The sequence below is a fragment of the Podarcis erhardii genome (assembly GCF_964252035.2).
Source record: "Podarcis erhardii genome assembly, chromosome: 15".
Taxonomy (NCBI): Eukaryota; Metazoa; Chordata; class Lepidosauria; order Squamata; family Lacertidae; genus Podarcis; species Podarcis erhardii.
In genome coordinates this window covers 22,093,110-22,109,198 of record NC_138505.1, presented here as the reverse complement: position 1 = coordinate 22,109,198, position 16,089 = coordinate 22,093,110, and the positions used below count along the sequence as shown (strand labels likewise).

Here is a 16,089-nt window from a genome sequence, read left to right as displayed (position 1 = left end):
GTGGGTGGAGCAATGGATGTAAATTTTACCTGTGTAGAGTAGGCTAGTTTCTATGCACATTCAGATATCTCCATCCCTCCATGCAGGCAAGCAAGAGGCTTCATCAGAGTTCAAGGGCACATTCCAGCCAGGCAAAGAACACTCAAGGAGGGTACAAGGCAGGGCTGGTAAGGGGTGTGGCCTGGTGAAGGGGTGTGGCCAAGTATCAGATGAAGAGAAGATGAATTGACTATTGAGCTCAAGGTTCCCTTCCTTGCTATTTACACTTCCCAGGGAGCCAGTATCATGGAAGGCAATGGGGCTTCTGAGAAAACATGCAAAGGACTGCATTTTCAATCTTTAAATTGCAGGCTTTGAAAAGCAAGCCAACATGCAATAATTATGCCCCCAAAGAAGCCCCAAGTGTCTATTTATTTAAGCTGATTTATTTAAGTTGATTTTTTTTTTTTTTTGTATAAATAAGTGAAAAAATATATTAAAAATTGGGGGGGATCATGCTAGTTCTGTTTTCACGGGAAATAAGTTACCAACTCTAAGAACCACCTTCACTTTAAGGCAAAGGAACAAGGCATTCACACAAACGAAACCCTTTTTATTTAAAAAGAAAAATATATATACTCTATTTCTTTATTGCAATTTTGCATTGGGAAATGTGCTGAAGGCCCAACCATCAGATCTGGCGGCAGGAAGCCATCCGCTCCGCTCGCTTCTCTAGCAGATCGATGCTATCAATCACGCGGCTCATTCAGATGGGAGCGACGTCACAACAGGCGCAACAACAGGAGAATGAAGCAGCAATCAAAAGCTCCATCACTCATAGCCCTGAAGGCCCGGGCCCTCCGATTATCCATTACAGTTTTTACTTGAATTGACAAGACAAGTAATTAAACTTGAGAACCAGAGGAAATTGCCGTTCATTCTACAGCCCAGCTCATGTTCCTCCCTTAACAGGGTGCGGGATGTTACTTCATGGGGAGAGATGACCACAAGCTTTGCATTATGGTTTGCAATGCCAAAGGTTGGATCCCTGCCATCTCTTGCTAAAACGGAGATAGGGACATAAGGAGAGACCTTCTGGATGAGGCCAGTGGCCCATCTGGTCCAGCATGCACCAATAGCGGTTTAGCCATGCTCAGCGTTTTCTGGAGAGGGGGGGTACGCAGGGGTACGCATACCCCTAAATATTTTGTGAATCTTTGTACTTTTGTCCATTTACTGTACAGTGGTACCTTGGTTCTCAAACTTAATCCGTTCTGAAAGCCCGTTCCAAAACCAAAGCATTCCAAAACCAAGACATGTTTTCCATTTGGAAGTAATGCAAAATGGATTAATCCATCCCGGACTTTAAAAAACAACCCTTAAAGCAGTAATTTAACATGAATTTTACTATCTAACAAGACCACTGATCCATAAAATGAAAGCAATCAACAGTGTACTGCAGTCACACAATCAATCCGTAGCTGAACTGGGTTCCAACACAGTCACAAAAACAAAACAAAAGCCGCAAAAACAAGAACGCAAAATAAATAGCAAAAACAGACAAACCTCAGCGTAACACTCAAAATGGAAGCGTGGCCCTCAAAACGGAGCACTTTCGGCTTCCAAAAAGTGTTCGCAAACTGGAACACTTACTTCTGGGTTTGCAGTGTTTGGCTTCCAAGTTGTTTGAGTACCAAGTCGTTTGAGAACCATGGTACCACTGTATTTATTTTTCCCCATTTGAACTATAAAATTGTGATTTTCTTGAGACAAAATGAGAGTACCCCTAAACATTTTTTAAAGAAAAAAAGCACCGGCATTGCTGGCCACTGGCAAAGCTGTCTGTGGACAAATGCCAGCTCCCTCGGCCTGAGCGGCATACTCCATAGTCGCCTTTGACTGGACTTCACCGTCCAGGGGTCCTTTACCTCTACCTCTCAGCGTGGCCAGCCAGATGCCCCAGTGAAAAGCCCACAAGCAGGGCCTTAGCACAAGAGTCCTCTCCCCTCCTGGGGCGTCCAGTGTATTGTGTGGCTGCCACCCTTAGCTGGATGTCCCAGGTGTTTGGCATGGATTATGATGAATTTTCTGTTTCTTTTTCAATAGGTTATTGTATGTATGGCATTTACTGTAATGTATTCCCACCACCACCACCCCAATTTTATGTCATGCTCTTACAATTTATAAAGTCACTTAAAGATTCCTGAAAGGTAAAGGTAAAGGGACCCCTGACCATTAGGTCCAGTCGCAAACGACTCTGGGGTTGCGGCGCTCATCTCGCTTTATTGGCCGAGGGAGCCGGTGTACAGCTTCCGGGTCATGTGGCCAGCATGACTAAGCTGCTTCTGGTGAACCAGAGCTGCGCACAGAAATGCCGTTTCCCTTCCCGCTGGAGTGGTACCTATTTATCTACTTGCACTTGACATGCTTTTGAACTGCTAGGTTGGCAGGAGCAGGGACTGCGCAACGGGAGCACACCCCGTCACGGGGATTCGAACCACCGACCTACTGATCTGCAAGCCCTAGGCTCTGTGGTTTAACCCACAGCGCCACCCGCGTCTTAATATATTAATAAATTAACAATAGCAATTTCAGTCCGAGAAATCCAGAACGATTGAAACTGGCAGGCTGACACAGCCCTAGCCAAGGTTAGTCCAGGATCAGATCTCGTGCACTAAAGCCAACAGTAAGCGAATAAATCTTGAACCATTTGGTGGTCAAATACTGAGCCATCGCTTGGCTCCCTGACATTTTTAACTGGAGCTGCTTTGGGTTGAATTTGGAACCTTCTTAGTACGAAGAATGTGCTCTGCTATTGTGCAGTGATGTTTTCCTCAGGCTTGAGGCCCCCTATGTGATCTGTGATGAGATCTTGACCTTTTGATTTTTGAAAGCCAAATTGCCCCATCTTCCTCTTAGAAAATTGAAGAACGGCTGATGTTGATAGCAGGGGAAATTCCTTAATGAAGAGGTGGCCTCTGGTGGGGACATCTGGTATTGCATGCCTGACTTTGGCTCCCTTAGGGTATATCTGACATGTTTATTGGCACCAGGAAGGCACCTTCATAGAATCATAGAATTGTAGAGTTAGAAGGGACCCTGAGGATCATCTAGTCCAACCCCCTGCAATGCAGGAATATGCAGCTGTCCCACAAAGGGATAGAACCTGCAACCTTGGCGTTATTTGCACCACGGTCTAACCAACTAAGCTATCCTCTTACGTCACCCCTACTTGGTTTGTGCGCTCTTTGAGTTGTAGATGCATTCAAATTAATGGTTAAAAGGTAAAGGGACCCCTGACCGTCAGGTCCAGTCACTGACGACTGGGGTTGCAGCGCTCATCTCGCTTTACTGGCCGAGGGAGCCGGTGTACAGCTTCCGGGTCATGTGGCCAGCATGACTAAGCCACTTCTGGCAAACCAGAGCAGCGCATGGAAATGCCGTTTACCTTCCCGCTGGAGCGGTACCTATTTATCTACTTGCACTTCGTGCTTTCAAACTGCTAGGTTGGCAGGAGCAGGGACCGAGTAACAGGAGCTCACCCCATCACGGGGATTCGAACCGCCAACCTTCTGATCAGCAAGTCCTAGGCTCTGTGGTTTAACCCACAGTGCCACCCGCGTCCCAAATTAATGGTTAGAGCATGGCAATTTAAGGAGGCTTCCTGTTTTGACTTCTGGTATAGTTCAGTCAGTAGAGAATTGAGATTCTTCAATCTCAGAGTCGTGGGTTCAAATCCCACGTTGGGCAAAAGCTCGCTGCATTGCAGGGGGCTGGACTAGATGGCCCTTGTGGTCCCTTCCAACTCTGCAATTCTATTATTCTAAGGCTTTCTTCGTACGCAGGATTTCCTGCAACGGCAAAGGGTTAGACCAGATGTCCTTTGAGGGACCCCCTAACTGTATGATCTCATGATAAATAGCTGACACCACAAAAAGTAGACTTTTGGTTGCGTGTCCTTTTCTCTTTGCCGCACCCATTAACTCCAATGGGTCTACTCCGAGGAGAGCTAGCCCTATGCCTCCAACATGACCACCACTGCCACCAGCATGACTGTGCATCGCCTTGCACACACCTGAGCTTGTCTCTGCCCAAGAGAAGCTGCCGGTACACCATCTGCGCCTCTGTGTCTGGGTCCAGTGGGTCACTCCAGTCGCCGAGGGTCACCGCCGAGTGCGTGCGGCTGCAGCCCCGAACTGTAACCAAACCACAACCCATGAGGGAAGCCATGAGTGGCTGCACAGTGCAGGGCCTGATCTGGATTTGGGCAACTCACTTGTCCCAAAAGGATCTTGTTGGGGGGTGGGGAATCCTTTAAAATAAGGTGGATCTGCCAAAATACTGGTGACCCGGCCTCTGCTCAAGGGTGCTGAATACCTAACACCAGGCCTGGAAGTGGATGGTGCTCATTGGGCAGATGCCAGGGAGCCCAACAGTAGGGGGCGTCAGAGCGAGTGAGAGGTTGGAAAATAATAGTAATACGGTAAATTATAAAATTGTATTTTTATCCCGTCCTCCCCAGCCGAAGCCGGGCTCAGAGCGGCTAACATAAAGTAAAAGTAAAACAGCATTCTAAAATCAATTCATTCTAAAATCAATTCAAAATCAAATTAATGGCAACCATTGGGCTAGAGTTCTATGAGGATTACCAAAGGAGGGGGGTCAGGCTGTGCCTTGGCCAAAGGCCTGGTGGAACAGCTCTGTCTTGCAGACCCTATGGAAAGAGGTCAAGTCCCGCAGGGCCCTAGTCTTTTGTGGCAGAGCGTTCCACCAGATCGGGGCCACAGCCGAAAAAGCCCTGGCTCTGGTTGAGGCCAGCCTAACCTCCCTGTGGCCTGGGACCTCCAATATGTTTTTGTTTGAAGACCATAAGGTCTTCAGTGGGCCATTCCAGGAAAGGCGGTCCCGATTCTAGTTTTAAACCCAACCTCCTCCTGCTGAGTATTACAAGGGGCAACACTGAGAATGAGCTGGCAGTTAGCACCCCTCTCTGGGCTGGTTGTACAGAAGAGGGGCAGGCAAGTGGGAGCTGGCCGATGGCAGCCTAGATCGGTGGGGAAGGGCCTTTGCCCTAACTGTCCACACCTTCAAAGAAAGCAGGTCAGGCGACAACCTTGAGAAGAGGGGTGGGAGGTGGTGAGGGAGAGGGGACAATACCTAGGGAGGGAGGCTCCATCCCAATTGCACAGCAAACAAAGCTTGGTTGAAATTCAGATTTTAAAAACCACAACACCCTGAGAGCCAGCGTGGTGTAGTGGTTAAGAGCGGTAGACTCGTAATCTGGTGAACCGGGTTCGCTTCCCCGCTTCTCCACATGCAGCCGCTGAGTGACCTTGGGCTAGTCACACTTATCTGAAATCTCTCAGCCCCACTCACCTCACAGAGTGTTTGTTGTGGGGGAGGAAGGGAAAGGAGAACGTTAGCCGCTCTGAGACTCCTTAGGGTAGTGATAAAGCGGGATATCAAATCCAAACTCTTCTAAATGCACAAAGAGGGTAGCTTTGCGTTAGCCTCGCTAAGGTGCCTTTGGTGCCCCCAGGCCAGCATATGTGAACACAGGCATGAGCTAAGTTACCTGCTCGGTCGGTCTGTAAACAGCAGGTCCAGCGGCTGCCGCGGAAGGCACCCGGGTGGCAAAAGGGCAGCAGGCACTCGTTGGAGACCATCACTTTCCGGATAGCTGAGAGCCACTGGTTGAGCTCGTTGACGTTCTGCCGGAGAAAAGAGAGCAGCGGTCAGTAGGTGGCGCCATTTCCCCTCACTCATTTATTTGCCACTGGTACAGTGATACCTCAGGTTAAGTACTTAATTCGTTCCGGAGGTCCATTCTTAACCTGAAACTGTTCTTAACCTGAGGTACCACTTTAACTAATGGGGCCTCCCGCTGCCGCTGCGCGATTTCTGTTCTTATCCTGAAGCAAAGTTCTTAACCCGAGGTACTATTTCTGGGTTAGCGGAGTCTGTAACCTGAAGCATCTGCAACCTGAAGCATACGTAACCCGAGGTACCACTGTATTCTTGATTGCATTTCTGGGTAAGGGCTGTAGCTCAGTGGCAGAGTGACTGCCTGGCCTCAGGTTCGATCCCCAACAACACCTCTCTGTAGGGTTGGGAATGTCCCCCGCAGAGTCAGTGTAGACAATATGCAGCTAGATGGACCAAGGATCTAAAGCTCAATATAAGGAAGCCTTCTCTGATAAGGGAAGCTCTCAGTGGTTAGACAATGTGTTTTCCATGCAGTAGGTCCCAGATTCAGTCCCCGGCAACTCCAGGTAGAAGCCTGCCTGGAAACCCAGAGAGCCACTGCCAGTCAGTGCAGGTAACACTGAATTAGATGGACTTGGGATGAGGCCGCTTTCTAGGGCTTCATTCTTCTATGTTCAAACATGCCTGGCAGCAGTGCCGAGGCTGCCATGGGTATCCCAGTGCCCACTGAGGCTGCTGGCGCTGTTCACAGTCACATCCTTTTCCGTATGCAGGGAAAAGCTTTGTTAGCAAGGACAAAACGGAACCTGTAATGAAATTTAACAGAGAAGGATCATAGCGCCGTGCTATGACATCTGCTTCACAAGTGGAAGGTTCCTGGCTGATACCCTGGTGAGCTGCTGCCAGCCAGTATCAGCAATAGTAATAATAACCATAATTTTATTATTCGTACCCTGCCCATCTGACTGGGTTGCCCCAGCCACTCCTGAGCTGGATGGACTACTGACTTTCAATTTTTATATTTTAGAAGCTTATACTTCACCTTCCCTGCTCCCCAAAATGCTTACAAAAACCAATGTGTTGCAGCAGTTATTGTTTGTCTAGGGCAGGCATCCCCAAACTCAGCCCTCCAGATGTTTTAGGACTACAACTCCCATCATCCCTAGCTAACAGGACCAGTAGTCAGGGATGATGGGAATTGTAGTCCCAAAACATCGGGAGGGCCGAGTTTGGGGATGCCTGGTCTAGGGCCTGGGGTACCAGGGTTCGAATCCCTACTGGGCCATGAAGCTCACTGGGTGACCTTGGGCAAGTCACTGACTCTCAGCCTAGCCAACCTCACAGGGTTGTTGTGGGGATTAAATGAGGAAGCAAGAGCCATGTGCGCTACCTCGAGATCCTTGCAGTAAAGAAAGATGACGTACAAATGCAATCAGTTAATCTGTACAGAATAAACTATAGGAAAACATAGATAGCAACAAACTCCTAACGCAAGAATTGTAAGTTCACAGCAAGCCAAGATGCGCAATGAAAACTCCATCAGTTTTATTCGCCACTCCTCCTTCATTGGTAATTCTTCCAGTTTCCATCGTTGGGCTAGTAATACTCTCGCTGCTATAGTTGCATAGAAAAACAGATTTTTGTCCTGTCTATTAATTTCTGTATCTACAACACCAAGTAAAAATGCTTCTGGATGGAGTATGCAGAAGTGGCAAAGTTGACTGGGAGAATCTGGAGCCAGAAAGACCAGGACTTCCTTAAGGATTGGAAGAAATATATGACTTATTTGAAAGACAATTGCATTAATGTAATATTGCTTGTAGGTTTACAATAAGTTTCGTAAGGAGGACTATATAAATTCTTGTAAAATGATTTAGGAAGGAAATAATTAGGAAATGAAGTTTAAAAGCATTAATTATAATAATAAAATGCAAGATCAGATAGCAAATTTGAAAATCACTAGACAGGATTGATGGAAGTCTCAGGCTATAATAGCCAAAATGAGGATGATGTGAAGTTTTGTTTGGAAAACATATGCAAAAATTAATAAAAATTATTTTAGAAAAAAAAGATGAGCAATGAAAAGGGAATTCCTAAACAAAAAGAGCAGCGATCACATTCTCAAAGCCAGATTAACGATGGTCGCATCCACATCCTACCTTGCACTGGATGTACATGGTGGACAGCTGCCCTCCATTTTCCCGCGTTGTGATCTGCATCATGTGCGACTGCTGGAAGGCATTCTCATCCACACGCTCCACGGCGCAGATCTGCTGGACGGGGATGGATGTCCGAACCTGGCCATGGGGGAAGAAACCCAACACACCACCCTGTTCATCAAGGGGGAAACACAGCTCTCGATTCTCCAGCCCTTCCTCAGAAAGCATTTTGCCAATTTACGGGCACCACCCCAGCCAACACGGTGAACTGAGATCTGAAGAAGAGCTTGCAGGATCAGGCTAATGGCCCATTTGATTCAGCATCCTGCCCTCACAATGGCCAGCCTGTGGGAAGCCAGCAAGCAGGATTCGAACACAAGAGCCCTCTTCCCTCCTGTGGATTCCAGCAGCTGGTATTCAGAAGTATTATTTCCTCTGACCATTGGGCCAGAGCATAACCATCATGGCCACTGATAGCCTTCTCCTCCATGAATTTGTCGCATCCTCTTTTAAAGCCAGCTAGGATTGGTGGCCATCCCTGCCTCCTGTGGCAGTGAGTTCCACAGTTCAACTGTGGCTGACGAAGTCCTTTCTTTGCTCTGTCTTGGATCTCCTAGGACACTGAATGTCTGCGATTTCCAGTTGTTATGCGAGAGGGAGAAAAACTTTTCTCTCTCTCCACTTTCTCCACCCAACGCAACATTTTACCAGCCTCTACCAGGTCGCCTTAGGGACACGGGTGGCGCTGTGGGTTAAACCACAGAGCCTAGGATTTGCCAATCAGAAGGTCGGCGGTTCGAATCGCCGCCACGGGGTGAGCTCCCGTTGCTCGGTCCCTGCTCCTGCCAACCCAGCAGTTCGAAAGCACGTCAAAGTGCAAGTAGATAAATAGGTACCACTCCAGCGGGAAGGTAAACGGCGCTTCCGTGTGTTGCTCTGGTTCGCCGGAAGCAGCTTAGTCATGCTGGCCACGTGACCAGGAAGATGTCTGCGGACAAACACTGGCTCCCTCGGCCTATAGAGCGAGATGAGCTCGCAACCCCAGAGTCGGTCACGACTGGACCTAATGGTCAGGGGTCCCTTTACCTTTACCTTTACCAGGTCGCCTTAACAAAAATGCAAAATTTAACCAACCCTTGCCAAAAATGCTTAGGTTCAAAGCAGAGTTTGAAGTGGACTTGCAAACTCGACAAAACTTACCGTGTTTAGTGTTACGATTGAGCCAACTCTTAATACTGACCACATTTCGCTCCAAATACAGGATTTTAAAACGGCTCTTTCCTTACAATGCTATCTATGATCTTTGGCGGGGTGCCAGGAGCACTTTCTGCTACCTGAAATTGCTCCTGGAAGTCCTTTGAAGGAACCAGGCCTTTCAGAACAGCTGAGGTCCTCTCAACGGACTGTGATTTTAACTCCTGTGGCAGTTAAAAAAGGCTTGAGACCAGCTCACAACTCATTGTACCTTTCAACATTTCTCCAATGAAAATAGAGACAGCCTAAGGAAAAGTGGGACATTCTGGGGTCAAATCAGAAACCGGGACAGCTTCTGGAAATCTGGGACTGTTCCTGGAAAATAGGGACACTTGGAGCGTCTGCAGTGCAGATTTTAAGGAATGTGTTCCAGATAGTGATGGGGCTCTTCGGATCTGAAGCCCAATTTCAGCTCTCTAGGCCCCTCTCTCAGGCAACACCCCTTATCCACAAGCCACACCCCTCATTGGCCCTTATTTACACCCCCTTTGAGTGCTTTCGCCTGGGTGGGATGTGTACTTGAACTCTGTTCATGCCTCTTGCTTGCCTGGGCAGAGAACAGTGTCTGTGTAGAAGAACTAGACCACTGTACAAAAGCAAATATGACCTCATTGCTCCACCCACTTTTGCCTTTGGTCCACCACACTTTGGAATGTGGCTCTTGGGGTGTTGCCTGGAAGGCAATGCAGCCCCTGGCTCAGTGGCGTAGCGTGGGGGGTGCAGGGGGGGCCGGCCGCACCGGGCGCAACATCTGGGGGTTAGGTGGTGCAAATCCACGGGTTAGGGGGCGCAAATCCACGGGTTAGGGGGCGCAAATTACTTGCCTTGCCCCGGGTGCTGACAACCCACGCTAAGCCACTGCCCTTGCTGGAAAATGTTTGTCACTCCTGGCCCAGGCGCAGCTCCTGACAAGCAATGCTTCCTTGGGCAAAAGCTCTCTATTATGTATTTCGTGGTCTGTGTTTGCCTGAGCCTGGACTAAAGATTCTGAGCCTCTATGTTCTGATTCGATGCATGATATCCAATCACAGAACATTTCAGGATTTGGGCCTCTGCCATTGGCCCTTAAACTCTGAGTCATGATTCGCAGCTTGGAAGTTTAGACAGCCAATCACGTTGGGAGTGGGAGTGGCCCAGGCTTTCAGAAATGTATATAAGCAGTTGCTTTGCCCCTGTTGTCCAGTTCTGTTAGTTCAATAAAGGTTCTTGCTGTTATCACTGTGTCTTGCCTCGTGGGAACCCACCTGCACTTCACTGCCCTTTGACACACCTTTGAACGGCCTGCAACTCTGAGTTTTTGCCTTCCCCTTGCATCCTCCGCCCTCTCCTCCCCGGAGAAAGGTGCCCACCTGCCACTCAGGAGATTTGGAATATGAAAGGCTCTCGTTGCTCAGCCAGAAGTAGCGTTTTTTGAAGGTGAACCGTGAGACCAAGTGGAGGCCCTCAGCCTTGCGCTTGTTGAGGTAGCCCTCCTTGATGGTGGCCGAGGGGTGGAAGAGCGTCCAGGGCTTCTTCTCACTTGCTCCTGGGAAAAAGAAAGGGGGGCACGCTGATTTCTCAGATGCTGCAAAACCTTGGAACCCTGTGAACACCCCTCCCGTTATTGTTTTGGCCAGAGCTAAAAACCACCCAAGACTCCTGTATAAGGTAAAGGGACCCCTGACCATTAGGTCCAGTCGTGACCAACTCTGGGGTTGTGGCGCTCATCTCGCTTTATTGGCCGAGGGAGCTGGCATTCAGCTTCCGGGTCATGTAGCCAGCATGACTAAGCCGCTTCTGGCGAACCAGAGCAGTGCACGGAAACACCGTTTACCTTCCCGCCGGAGCGGTACCTATTTATCTACTTGTACTTTGAGGTGCTTTCGCACTGCTAGGTTGGCAGGAGCAGGGACTGAGCAACAGGAGCTCACCCCATGGCGGGGATTCGAACCGCTGACCTTCTGATTGGCAAGTTCTAGGCTCTGTGGTTTAACCCACAGCGCCACCCGCGACTCCTGTATACATGCATGCAAATTGTACAGGGCCGGCCCTAACATTAGGCACAATGAGGCAGTGGCCTCAGGTGGCAAATGCTGGAGAGGAGTCCCCTGGCTGCAACTCCTGAGCTCCCGGTCTAGAGATTGAAGAAGACATCATTTTCTGTTCCAACTTTACCACTAAGAAGGGAATAGGTGTCCCCAAAGTAACCCAGGAGTCATAGTTTATTAAGGGTGCTTGCTGAGGGTTGTGAGAAGACCCCTGGTCTCCTCACAGAGCTACAATTCCCAGAGAGGTTGAACAATCAATCCCTCTTCCCAAGGAACTCTGGGAATTGTAGCTCTGGGAGAGGAATAGGGGCCTCCTAACAACTTTCAGCACCATCAACAAAATACAGCTCCCAGAATTCTCTGGGGGAAACCACGAGTGTTTAAAGTGGTACCATAGTGCTTTCCACGTACGGTGTGGATTGGGCCTTGGTCTTGTGGTCTCTGCAACAATGTGTATCTTGGTATATATTTTATTCAGGTGCATGTATTGTTTTGCAAAGTGTGAATTAGGTAAGTTTGCATTTAGTACTTTTCCGAACGCAATTCGAAGGGTGCTGACCTTTAAAGCCCTAAACGGCCTCCGCCCTATGTACCTGAAGGAGCATCTCCACCCCCACCGTTCAGCCCAGACACTGGGCCTTCCAGCTCCGAGGGCCTTCTGGCGGTTCCCTCACCATGAGAAGAGAGGTTACAGGGAACCAGATAGAGGGCCTTCTCAGTAGTGGCGCCACCTTGTGGAACGCCCTCCCATCAGATGTCAAGCAAATAAACAACTATCCAACTTCTAGAAGACATCTGAAGGCAGCTCTGTTTAGGGAAGTTTTTAATGTTTGATGGTTCATTGTGCTTTTAATTTTGCTGGGAGCTGCCCAGAGTGGCTGGGGAAACCTAGCCAGATGGGCGGGGTATAAATAATAAATTTATTTATATTTATATTTATATTTATATTTATATTTATATTTATATTTATATTTATATTTATATTTATATTTTTTATGTTTTTATATGCAAGCCGAATCAAATTCCCACCCGTACTCTCAGTCCCAGCTTCCTGGACACGTGGCCCATTAGAGCTCACCGTTCTCGCAGTCCACGTTGATGAGCCAATCCAGGAACTCCTTGACTTGCCCAATGCTAGACAGGATGAAGGGGTGCAAAGGTTCCATCCACTGCTCCTTGCCATGACCCAGCTGAAGCCCCAGGTTGCCAATGCTCTGCACTGCCTGCCGGGGGGGGGGGGGGAGACAGAAATAGGCAAAGAGGTGACTCCAGGGGAAGGGAAGGACCAGTTCATAAAAGTCTAGTGGGAAGAGTCTCTAAAGCTTGGCCTGCTGTGCCCTCACAGAAACCGAAATGATCAAAGGGATGAAGTGGCTCCCATGCAAAGAAAGGGCACAGCATTTAGGAATTTTTAGTTTAGAGAAAAAGCAAGTATGAAGTGGCATGACAGAGGTTTATAAAATTATGCATGGAATGGAAACAAGTGGTGGTTTTCCCTCCTCTCTTGTAATACTGGAACTTGTGGGCATCAAATGGAGCTGAATGTTGGAAGATTCAGAAGAGAGAAAATGAAGTCTTTTCTTCACGCAGTACATAGTTAAACAGAGGAACTTGTTCCCACATGAGGCAGTGATGCATACCCTCCAATATTTAACCAATGAAAATAGAAATTTCTGTCCAACATTTTTCCAATGAAAATATTGTTGTTTAGTTGTTTAGTCGTGTCCGACTCTTCATGACCCCATGGACCAGAGCACGCCAGGCACTCCTGTTTTCTACTGCCTCCCGCAGTTTGGTCAAACTCATGCTGGTAGCTTCGAGATCACTATCCAACCATCTCACCCTCTGTTGTCCCTTCTCCTTGTACCCTCCATCTTTCCCAACATCAGGGTCTTTTCCAAGGAGTCTTCTCTTCTCATGAGGTGGCCAAAGTATTGGAGCCTCAGTTTCAGGATCTGTCCTTCCAGTGAGCACTCAGGGCTGATTTCCTTCAGAATGGAGAGGTTTGATCTTCTTGCAGTCCATGGGACTCTCAAGAACTCTTCCAGCACCATAATTCAAAAGCATCAATTCTTCGGCGATCAGCCTTCTTTATGGTCCAGCTCTCACTTCCATACATCACTACTGGGAAAACCATAGCTTTAACTATACGGACCTTTGTTGGCAAGGTGATGTCTCTGCTTTTTAAGATGCTGTCTAGGTTTGTCATTGCTTTTCTCCCAAGAAGCAGGTGTCTTTTGGAGACGTCCTATTCCATACCCTCCAACATTTCTCTGATGAAAATAGAGACATCCCCTCCAACGGTTCTCCAATGATAATAGAGACATCCCCTCCAACATTTCTCTGATGAAAAAAGGGACGTCCTAAGGAAAAGTGGGACGTTTCAGGATTGAATCAGAAAGCAGGACAGCTTCTGTAAATCCAGGACTGTCCCTGGAAAATAGGGACATTTGGAGGGTCTGGTGATGACTAACAACCATGATGGTCAGAGGCAGCAATTCTTCTGAGTACCAGTTACTGGAACCCCCAGGATGGGAGAAGGCTCTTGTGCTCGGATCCTGCTTGCAGGCTTCCCACTGGGGCATCTGGTTGGCCCCAGTGAGAGCAGGATGCTGACTGTTACCTTGGCCAAGAGCAGGAGGGTCCGGCTGGTCTGGGTGTCTGCATGCTGGTCTCGGAGGTTGAACAACTTGGGGGTCAGGATGGCCGGAGCAAAGAAGCGGAGGAAGAGGAACCCACTGATGGCAATGTATTTGGCATCCTGAAAGGAAAACAAAGATGCCCAGCGTGGGTCACATCCAGAAGTTAGGACTGATCACAATTATTTAAAAAGTTTTCCATTGCCAAACAGCCATTGCTAAAGCACACCACACACCCAAACTGAACTTTTGGTTGCATCTAAGGGTTCCCTGCAAAGAAGGATTTATTGTTGAACTACTCTGAGAATTGGGATGCGGGTGGTGCTGTGGGTTAAACCACAGAGCCTAGGACTTGCCAGTCAGAAGGTCAGTGGTTCGAATCCCCACGACGGGGTGAGCTCCCGTTGCTCTATCCCTGCTCCTGCCAACCTAGCAGTTTGAAAGCACGTCAAAGTGCAAGTAGATAAATAGGTACCACTCCAGCGGGGAGGTAAACGGCGTTTCCGTGCACTGCTCTGGTTTGCCAGAAGCGGCTTAGTCATGCTGGCCACATGACTCGGAAGCTGTATGCCGGCTCCCTCGGCCAATAAAGTGAGATGAGCGCCACAACCCCAGAGTCGGCCATGACTGGACCTAATGGTCAGGGGTCCCTTTACCTTTACCTTTACCCTTACTCTGAGAATTAAAGCTCTGTGAATGCGGTCTCTTAACAAATCTCAGCACCCTTAACAAACTACAACTCCCAGAATTCTTTGGGGGAAGCCATAACTCTTTAAAATGGTATCATAGTACATTCGTACCTTGGAAGTCGAACGGAATCAGTTCTGGAAGTCCATTCGACTTCCAAAGCATTCAACTTACAAATCACAGCTTCCGATTGGCTGCAGGAAGCCGCGGAAGCCCCGTCGGATGTTGGGCTTTCAAAAGAACGTTCAAAAACCGGAACAGTCACTTCCAGGTTTTGATCGTTCAGGAACCCAATGTTTGAAAACTAGGCTGTTCAAAAACCAAGGTATGACTGTGCTTTAAATGTATGGTGTGAATGTGGCCAATGATGTGCTTACAGAAAGCACAAAGGGAGGGGTAATCACTTTGCTGAAGGGGCCCTGAGCTGTCTCTGCCTATCGTTGGGTCCAGCGCCACCTACTGTTGACCTCCCTAACTGTTGCTTAACCAACCCCCGCAGAAGCAGCTTGGATCGCAGAACGCCAAATCCCTTGGAAACATGGATGATGAATGACCTCCCCAAGACTTGCTGTTTGGCGGAGGGAGTGGTTATGGAATAGAAAATGTCACACCTGATTCTCTGCCTCTGGGAAGTGGTCATCCACTCGCTTGTGCAGCTGTTTGAAAGCCACTCGCATGATGGGGGGACATTTTTCCGTAGAGCTCACAATGGACTCCACAATGTCACCCAGGTATCCTGTCAGCACCTCCAGGCTGCTTTCTCGGATCTGGGCCTCGGACAGGGAGCTTTTGAAAGAGATCCGCCTGAGAGAAATGGAAAATGCAGGGTGGGCGACATGCACAAGAGACCCTTGACCCACCAACACATAACTCAACCACCACACAGTGCTGCCCCCTGCTGATTGTTACAAGCTCCTGACACAGAGAAGATATTGAAACTGAGCTCAGTTACTCAATGGAGCAGCTTTTTGGTATGTGTATGGCTTGTGAATTTGACAAGAGATTAGACTACCTGCTGCAATCGCCCACAGAGATGTTTGCAGAGTAAGAAAATACCAGCTCCATCTGGTCCGCCAGCTATGGCTGTCCCTGGACTCGCCACTGTAAGTTCATGCATTGTTAACCTCAAGGCTGAGTTATTGTAATGCACTGTATATGGTCCCTTACTCTGCTGGTTTTAACCCACTGCAAACCCCTCTCAGCAAGCTGGGTTCCACCCAAACTTCCCTGCTTTTCAGCAGACAGACCCTCAGCAAATCCACGTTGAGCATCCCTGCCAATGTCACACACTGGCAGCATCCCGGAGATGGTGTTGCCTAGCAACCTGCACAAAGAGCATCTCTCCCAGGAAGGCTTCTATCTCTAGAGCAGCCGGAATCCTTTCCGTGAGCCAGCCCCACATCCTCAGTGCTAATGTCCTATTAGCCATTTCAGCAGAAATACCCTCTGTCTGTATGATGCTCTTCTGCAGGCACGACTGAGGCTGCCGTCCATCCCATAACACAAGCATAGTGTACAAATATGTCAGCTGTTAACACTTGCCACACCACAGCGGCCTTATCACATGATGTTGTTCTTATCTACATCCCACCTTTTCCCCAGACCGAGACTCAAGGCAGCTTAACCAAATGAAGACAA

The 16,089-nt window shown here is 48.5% G+C and overlaps 1 protein-coding gene across 2 annotated transcripts in view; it reads right to left on the bottom strand.

The window, feature by feature from the left end:
• The window catches only part of RASAL1 (RAS protein activator like 1), a 67,395-nt gene that overhangs the window by 10,069 nt on the left and 41,237 nt on the right, over window positions 1-16,089 (bottom strand). For both annotated transcript variants that reach the window (XM_081841807.1, XM_081841808.1), the window contains exons 13-19: window positions 15,063-15,255; window positions 13,749-13,886; window positions 12,204-12,348; window positions 10,448-10,623; window positions 7,845-7,982; window positions 5,555-5,690; window positions 4,055-4,175 (exon numbers count right to left, since the gene is read on the bottom strand). In XM_081841807.1, coding sequence (XP_081697933.1) covers window positions 4,055-4,175; window positions 5,555-5,690; window positions 7,845-7,982; window positions 10,448-10,623; window positions 12,204-12,348; window positions 13,749-13,886; window positions 15,063-15,255 — 1,047 coding nt within the window. The remainder of the gene's footprint in view (window positions 1-4,054; window positions 4,176-5,554; window positions 5,691-7,844; window positions 7,983-10,447; window positions 10,624-12,203; window positions 12,349-13,748; window positions 13,887-15,062; window positions 15,256-16,089) is intronic.